The following is an 8,265-nucleotide window of genomic DNA, read 5'->3' as shown; positions in this document are numbered from 1 at the left end:
ATGGGTTGTGAGAACGGCAGCGAAATCTCCGAGTTCATCCTGCTGGGCCTGTCGTCCCGCCCGGGCCCTCAGCCCTTCCTCGTTCTCCTCTTCCTCCCGCTCTATGTGGCCGGCGTTCTGGGCAACTCCCTGATGGTGGCTCTGATCACGGTGGACCCCCGTCTCCACAGCCCCATGTACTCCCTCCTCCGCAGCCTCTCGCTGGTGGACGTGGGCCTGCTCTCGGTCACCGTCCCCCAGGCGCTGGCCCACGCCCTCTCTGGCCACCGGGCCGTGCCCTTCCGCGCCTGCCTGGCCCAGTTCTTCTTCTTCTACGTCTTCGGCATCTCCGACACGTTGCTCTTGGCCACCATGGCCCTGGACCGCTACGTGGCCATCTGCGACCCGCTGCGCTACCCGGCCGTGATGAGCCCCCGGGTCTGCCGGCGTCTGGTGGCCTCCTGCCTTGGCCTGGCCGCCCTCCACTCCGCCTTCCACGCCGGGCTGCTGCTGAGACTCTCCTACCGGGGCGGGAACCGGCTGCCCCACTTCTTCTGCGACCACCAGCCCCTGCTACGCCTCTCCTGCTCCCCGACGCGGGTCAACGAGGCGGCCATCTTCTTCGAGGGCGGCCTGGTCATCCTGGGGCCCTTTCTCTTCATCGCGGCCAGCTACGCCCGCATCGGCCGGGCCGTGCTCCAGCGGCCGGCCTCAGAGAGGCGCCGGGCCCTCTCCACCTGCAGCTCCCACCTCACCATGGTGGCTTTGTTCTACGGGGCCATCGTCGGGGTCTACTTCCAGCCTGGGACCAGCTACTCGGCCCCCCGGGGGGCTGTCTTCTCCGTCATGTACACCGTCGTCACCCCGGCCGCCAACCCCTTCGTCTACAGCCTGCGCAACAAGGACGTCCAGGGGGCTCTGAGGAGACTGATGGGGAGGGGGCGGTTTCTCCCAGAAGGCATGAGCCTTGGGGCCCTGGGAAAGGGGACTGGCTGGCTTAGGGGGGCAGGGAATGGGGCACGGGGCCTGTCCCCTCAAGCAGGTGTCAACTCTCATCCAGCCACAGCATGAGGGACAGGCTGGCTCAGGAGGGCGGGGAATGGGGCACGGGATCTTTCCCCTCTAGGGGGCGCTAGTTCCCATCCAGCCCCAGGGCGGGGGTCTGACCGGCTCAGTGGGTGGGGAACAGGGCCTTTCCTGTCTGTCCATGATGAAAATACAGACCTTTAAAGCCTTTGGCCTGATCCAGGCTACATCGTCCCTGTGACGCTGGCAGGCCAGGGGCGTTTGGCATTGGGACTTTATGGCGCGGCCGCAGGACGCCGTGTATTACCGGCATGTATTACCATGGTGCAGTGCCTGCTCTGTGACTATAGAAATGTTTGCTAAGACTGGGAACCCCCTGGTCAGGGGAGACGCGTCACCCAGGGTGAAACGCTCGGGGTCCTCCCCTGCCCAGCAAACATCGGGCGCCAGATATCGGTGGACGTGAGCTCCCCGGCTGGTTAGCCCTACAGACCGCAGAGAATTCACGTATTATAGCCTCTTTGGGCTGTCTCTGCATGGAATAGGACGCTGCATGGAATGGGGGGACCGTTTATAATATTATTGAGACCAACCTGACAAAATTGCAACGAATCTTACCAGATATGCCATGTGAGGTATCAGCGGGAAAGGTCGGATTGGCTAACTATGATAATCACGGCTCTATGTAGGTGTCATTAGTGTATGATGAGTTATAAATACGTGTGGTAGATTTGTACATCCAACCTGTGCTGTGTTTCTGGAGATTGGCACCGGCACGAGCCAGCCTGCTTGATGGCCCATCAGAGGCCATCAGCAGGACATGTAGGGCCAGGCCGGTGGACAGAGACCTCTCCGGCTTTTCCATGCCATGTGCTGTGAAGCTTGTGTTTGGGACACGGGATGTAGACGCCACATGTCAAAGGATATGAAAAGGCAGCTGCATCTTCTCCATTGTGTCTTCAGTCCTGCTCCTCACCTCTGGAGTCACTTCGCTACAAATTGAATCTATTTCCCCGTGTTAAATATCTTCACACCTCTTGTCAACTGGCTGAAATGGGCCATCTTGATTCTCACTACAAACGTTTTTTTTCTCTCCTGCTGATAATAGCTCATCTTAATTAATTAGCCTCTTAGAGTTGGTCGGGCAACTTCCACCTTTTCATGTTCTCTGTGTATATATAGAGATCTTCTCACTATATGTTCCATTCTATGCATCTGATGAAGCTTATGCTCAAATACATTCGTTAGTCTCTAAGGTGCCACAAGTCCTCCTGTTCTTTTTGCGGATACAGACTAACACGGCTGCTACTCTGAAACTTCTCTACAAACTGAAGCTCTGAACAAAGGACTGACTGACCCATCCACGTGGTGGGTGTGTTCCAGAGGGACTTTACAATCCAGCAAACTCACCAATGCTGCTTAGAACCTGATATATAGACTTTGAAGTCATAGACTCATAGACTTTAAGGTCAGAAGGGACCATTATGATCATCTAGTCTGACCTCCTGCACAACGCAGGCCGCAGAATCTCACCCACCCACTCCCGCAACAAACCCCTAACCTATGTCTGAGCTATTGAAGTCTTCAAATCGTAGTTTAAAGACTTCAAGGTGCAGAGAATCCTCCAGCAAGTGACCTGTGCCCCACGCTGCAGAGGAAGCCGAAAAAAACCCTGCCAATCTGCCCTGGAGGAAAATTCCTTCCCGACCCCAAATATGGCGATCAGCTAAATTCTGAGCATGTGGGCAAGACTCACCAGCCAGACACCCAGGAAAGAATTCTCTGTAGTAACTCAGATCCCACCCCAGCTAACATCCCATCACAGGCCATTGGGCATATTTACCGCTAATAGTCAAAGATCAATTAATTGCCAAAATGAGGCTATCCCATCAAACCATCCCCTCCATAAACTTATCAAGCTTAGTCTTGAAGCCAGATATGTCTTTTGCCCTCACTGCTCCCCTTGGAAGGCTGTTCCAGAACTTCACTCCTCTGATGGTTAGAAATCTTCATCTAATTTCAAGTCTAAACTTCCTGATGGCCAGTTTATATCCATTTGTCTTTGTATGTATGTGAGTGCTTTACCATTTAACAACTCTCTTCTCGTTCTTTCTTTCTGTTATAATAAACCTTTCGTTTTAGATACTAAAGGATTGGCCGGCAGTGTGGTATTTTGGGTCAGATCCAACCTAATATTGACCTGGTAACGTGGCCGGCCCTTTGGGGTCAGAAGAACATTTCATTTAGTGAGCAGAGTTTTTAAATAACTTCTCACTGTACTGGCCCCAGGTGCTGATTGGGAGCCAGTTTGTGACTGGTTGGTGAGTCTAACTTCAGTATTACCCACCAGCCTGGGGAGTGTCCTTGGCATTTTCAGGGAGGGCTACCCTAGGCACCAACAGCTCACAGCGTGTCTTTCACGGTGCAAATAATTCCCTCGTTTCTCTCTCCTGGTGAATAAATCTTTAGTTGATTACAGGATTGGCAGCAAGTGCCGCCTTTGCCATCCACCCCCTCTATCTATCCCCACACACCCATCTATCTCTCTGTTTACCCATCCCCATACCCCTATCTATCATCTATCTATCTATCTATCCATCCCCATCCACCCCCTCTATCTATCCCCATCCACCCCCCTTCTCTCTCTCTATCCCCATCCACCCTCTCTATCTATCTATCTATCTATCCTCATCCACCCCCTCTATCTATCTATCTATCCTCATCCACCCCCTCTCTCTCTCTATCCCATACACCCTGTGACATACCCCTGGGGTAGAACCTAGCCTGCGGGACCGCTGAGTCCTCTTAAACTCTCCAGCCTGGCCTGTCTCTCCTGACGCCAGACCACTGACCAGCTACAAGCCTCTCCAGGTGCTGTGATCACTCAGCCATCAACACACAGGGACACCCCCAGCTGAGTTGCAGGAACGCTCTCTCAGCCACTCATGAATTATACACAGGGAGACCCCAGCCAATTTCCCCAGACCACCCGCCTTGCGCCCCGGAGGTGTCCCCTCTTACGCTGCTCAGGACCTTCCCTTGAACAGTGCAAGCTCATTCATTAGTTCGCCCCCTCGTCAAAGGGAAGTGGACGCACACCCGCCTTTGTAATTGGAGTAGATTCCCCAACCACTTGCGACAAATTCACTGGGCAGGATAAACTGTTACACTGAGTTTATTAACTGCAGACAGATCGATGGTCAGCGATTAAAAGTGGTGGGCACAGAGGTCAAAGTTGGTTACCTAGGAAATAAAAATAAAGTTTCACATTTAGCCTGCGACTCTATCAGACGAAGCAAGATTGGAATCAGACGGCTTCTCTCCCCCCCCGGCCGGACGTTCCAGGCAGCTCCCGGTTCTCAATACACAGGCTGGATTCCCTTCCAGCCTGGGACCAATCTCCCCAGTTCAAAGTCTTTGTTGCCTGAGCGATCGTCCAGGTGATGCGGGAGGGGAGAGGCCCAGTGGTGACGTTATGGACCCTCGTTGATACTTTCTCTCCAGGTGCTGCAAAGCTCCTGGCCGTGATGTGGGGGTCAGGCCGTCCCCATGGGGTACGTGCCCCCTCTAAGCAGTCTCCAGGAGAGTGGATTCTTCTTGATGGGCCCTCAACGCCTGTCTAGCCAATCGAGATGTAAATCCGTCTTGTCCGTGTGCTGCTCCTTTCGTGCCACTGAAAGGCCGGCTGTGGGCGTTCCCACTGGCCACGTATTTCAGTGACAAACACGCAGCAATACTTCCTCGCTCCCCATCCAACGAGACCACGCACCAGCCAACAGGGCAGCAACGTTCAGCCGATCGGGTCGTCTCAAACAACACCTCGCAAGGCACGCGCTGCACCAAACCCATCACGACCACGTCACCGGGGTGAATATGGGGGTGCTATTTTGAGGTACAGAGTGTCACAGGCCCCGTTCTGCAATTTTCCCCCCGTCCTCTTTTTAAAGGCGCACCCCAAAACTGGGCTCCAGCTACAGTCGCACCAGGGCCAAACATACACGGAAAATCACCTCTCTGCTCCAACTCCAGGTTCCCCTGGTAGAGGTGCCCGGTTGGCCACAGTGCAGGTGACAACTGGTGGTTCTGCCCTGTCTCCAGGTCTCCAGGGGGCTGCTTGGCTTACTGCCCCGGGAACAGCGCTCAGCTCCCAGAGTCCCCCGCCTCCAGCTCAGTGCAGTGGGGCCTGGAGACCCCCAGCGGCCCTAAGCACCTGAACCAGCCTGGGTCCCGCCGAGGGAGTCGCACCCGCCGCTGACGAGGGCAAAGCGCCGCGACCTCCCCCAAGGGCCTTTTGCTAACGAGCCCAGCTGGGAGGCGGCTCCATTGGGACTCCACAGACGGAAAGGCGAATTAACGGGGGCCCCAGAGAGCCCTGAGCCATCTGCCCAGCACTGGAAAAACAGAGCTAACGAGAGGAAGTTATTGCTGGGCGTCTGAGTGGGACAGAGAGGATGACTTAAGAAGACAACCCAAAAAGATGACTCAACTAGATGACAGCGCAAACAGAAGACTCTAGAAAAAGATGACTCAGGAAGAAGGCAGCTCCAAAAGAGGACATCAGAAGAAAGTTACTAAAGAAGACAACAACAGAAGAAGACGAAGGAAGACAATGGCTGTAACAAAGTGGGAATTTTTTGATGAAGCCTTATGTGTGCCTCAGTTTCCCCTATATGCTGCATTGTTACCTAGTGGGTGAAAAGGGACAGTTTGCACTCGGGGCAGGTGAAGACACAAGTGTGGATGGTGCCTCGCTGTCCGGGGCCTTGGGTCCCGTATCAATGGAGCTCTTGAGAAGACAATGGCAACTCCAATCACCAGGACATGAGCACCTACCAACCAACAACCCAGAGTGATATGGACGGCTCTGCCTCTCCGCAGGGGGGCTGAGCCGCATCTCCGCAGCTCGGGAACAAAGGACGAGGGTAGGGGGTGAGGTGGAAGTCCGTTCAGGTACACCTTGGAGTCTGATAAAGGAGATGAGATGGAGGGACAGATGGAGCTTGACCAATGAGTTTCACTAAAGCCAAGATGGGCTTTCAATTCTTTTGTGATAACCAAAGACTTCCTATGCTGGGTTCCAGCTGACTAGTAACCCCGACTGTGTGACCGCGCTGGCCGAGTGTCCCTGAAGATGCTGGCAGAGGAGGTGCATTGCTCCCTAAGAAAGGACAAGTCTTCTTCAGGGGTCTGTCTCAGTGGGGCTCGCTGAACGGAGCTCATGGTGTGAAGCAGAGGTGCTGACGCCTCAGTGATTCAGTCTAAGGAGGAGGTGAAGCTGTAGAATGGGACCCCGAGGGGGTCGGGCACATTGAATGGGGTTCCTCCCAGAGACTACCCAAGCTGGAGCCATAGCACCAATCCCGTGGATCCGTGCCAATGACTCAAGAAGAAGATGACACAAGAAGAATCAAGATAATTCAGGAAGACAACAGAAGAGGATGACTCAGGGAAACGTCTAAAAAGGAAGAAAACACAAATGGAAGATGACTCTAGAAGACAACTGGAGAAGACTCAAGACTGAGATTACTCAAGAAGGAGATTATTCAAGAAAACAACAACTGAAGAAGACTCCAAAAGACAACAACTCAAAAGGAAAGGTGCTCAAAAAGAAAACAACTCAATAAGATTCAAAACATTGATGACTCAGTAAGATGATTTAAGATGATGACTCGTCAACTTGAAAAAGATGACTCAAGTAGAAGTTGACTGAGAAAGACAACTCAAGAAGATGATGACTCAAAAATATCAAGAAGATTAAGGACTCAATAAGAAAGTCAAGGTGAGCGAGGTAATAGCTTTAATTGGCCAAAGATATTACTCCACCCACCTTGGTCCTCTAATATCCTGGGACAGACACAGCTATAGCTACACTGCATACAATAATGACTCAATAAGACAGCTTAAGAAGATGACTCAAGAAAAGGATGGCTCAGAAAAACAACTCAAGAAGAGGATCCATTGAGGTGACTCAAAAAGAGGTTGACTCAAGAAGACAACTCCAGAAAAGGATGGCTCAAAAAGACAACTCAAGAAGAGAATCCATCAATGTTGACTCAAAAAGAGGTTGATTCTAGAAAACAACTCAAAATTCAGCAATACCTCATCAGCCTCCCGCCCCCAAAGCTCACTTTAGAGCCATCCTCTAGACTGTACAGTGGAGTTCCTGCACTCCATCTGCTGGGCATTGGGGCGATTCAAGTCCACCCCAAGCAGCACCTACGTCCCCAGAGAGGCCACCATCCGGCTGATGGCTTTTCTCAGAGCCCCCTTCATCTCTTCATTCCTCAGGGTGTAGATGAAGGGGTTGAGCATGGGGGTGACCACAGTGTACATGAGCATCCTTTTCAGCAGAGAAGCTGGACAAGGGCTGGAAGTAGACCCAGATAACGGTGCTGAAGAAGACCGCTACGACTGCCAGGTGGGAGCCACCGGTTGAGAAGGCCTTGCGCTTGCCATCGGGCAAAGGGACCTTGATGACGGGGGACACAATGGCGACGCAGGAAAGGAGGATGAAAACCAGCACCCCATTGACCACCAGGGCCTCCTCGGTGTGCACCACCAGGGCATTGAGCCCAGTGTCGGAGCAGGAGAGGTTCAGCAGGGGGAAGATGTCGCAGAAGAAGTGGGGGACCCTGTTGGAGGCGCATAAGGAGAGGCGGGACGCAGGTGTGCAGCAGGGAGTGGAGGTGAGAGATCAGCCAGGAAGTGATGCCGAAGGCGATGAAGAAATACATCTGGGCCAGGCAATCAGTGTTCTGGTCGCCCATGGGCAAGACGGAGGAAGCCGGATGGGACCAGGTGCAGAGAAGGGCAGCCAGGCTGGGGAGCCGGGCCTCGGCTTTCATTTGAGATGGCTGCAGGATACGATGAGACCCCCGCACACACACACACACACCCCTAGGACAACGGGGGATGGGAGCCAGCCCAGAAACCGCCACCGTATCAGAGGAGGACTTCACGGGATATCGTTTAACCAGATTCAGGGTTTCTGAGCCTAGACAGGTCCACTGGGATCTCCTGCAAAACGCAGGCTGGGGCATGGCCCTGAGGGTGCCAACTTTTCTTTTTGCCAGTGGGTGCTCCTCTCTGCCCCTCCCCGCCGTGCGAATGGTGGGCGGGGCCTCAGGGGAAGAGGCCGAGCAGGGGCAGGGCCTCAGGGCACCGGGGCTTACAAAATATTAATCCATCCCTCCCCTCTAACCATCCATCCACCCACCCCTCCCCACTATCCATCCACCCATCCCTCCCCTCTATCCATCC

At 53.7% G+C, this 8,265-nt stretch overlaps 1 protein-coding gene and 1 pseudogene across 1 annotated transcript; one reads left to right on the top strand and one right to left on the bottom strand.

The window, feature by feature from the left end:
* Window positions 1-5,260, top strand: LOC113407967 (olfactory receptor 1B1-like). The gene is made up of 3 exons (XM_029913339.1): window positions 1-937; window positions 4,686-4,872; window positions 5,104-5,260. Exons 1-3 carry the CDS (start codon window positions 1-3, stop codon window positions 5,258-5,260), a joined length of 1,281 nt encoding a protein of 426 aa, XP_029769199.1.
* A 1,961-nt stretch (window positions 5,261-7,221) lies between these two features.
* LOC112123161 lies at window positions 7,222-7,850 on the bottom strand (annotated as a pseudogene).
* Window positions 7,851-8,265: the final 415 nt, after the last annotated feature.

The sequence above is a fragment of the Terrapene carolina genome, unplaced genomic scaffold (genome assembly GCF_002925995.2).
Source record: "Terrapene carolina triunguis isolate 2854851 unplaced genomic scaffold, T_m_triunguis-2.0 Scaffold596, whole genome shotgun sequence".
NCBI lineage: Eukaryota > Metazoa > Chordata > Testudines > Emydidae > Terrapene > Terrapene triunguis.
This window is presented reverse-complemented; position numbering and strand designations above follow the sequence as displayed.

What these genes read in the sequence shown, in the direction of transcription:
- LOC113407967 (XM_029913339.1), top strand. Translation starts at nt 1, where the DNA reads ATGGGTTGTGAGAACGGCAGCGAAATCTCCGAGTTCATCCTGCTGGGC. An exon ending in GGGGCGGTTTCTCCCAGAAG is followed by an intron (nt 938 to 4,685) that starts GCATGAGCCTTG and finishes TGCCACTGAAAG; the next exon opens with GCCGGCTGTGGGCGTTCCCA. An exon ending in ATCACGACCACGTCACCGGG is followed by an intron (nt 4,873 to 5,103) that starts GTGAATATGGGG and finishes CCCTGTCTCCAG; the next exon opens with GTCTCCAGGGGGCTGCTTGG.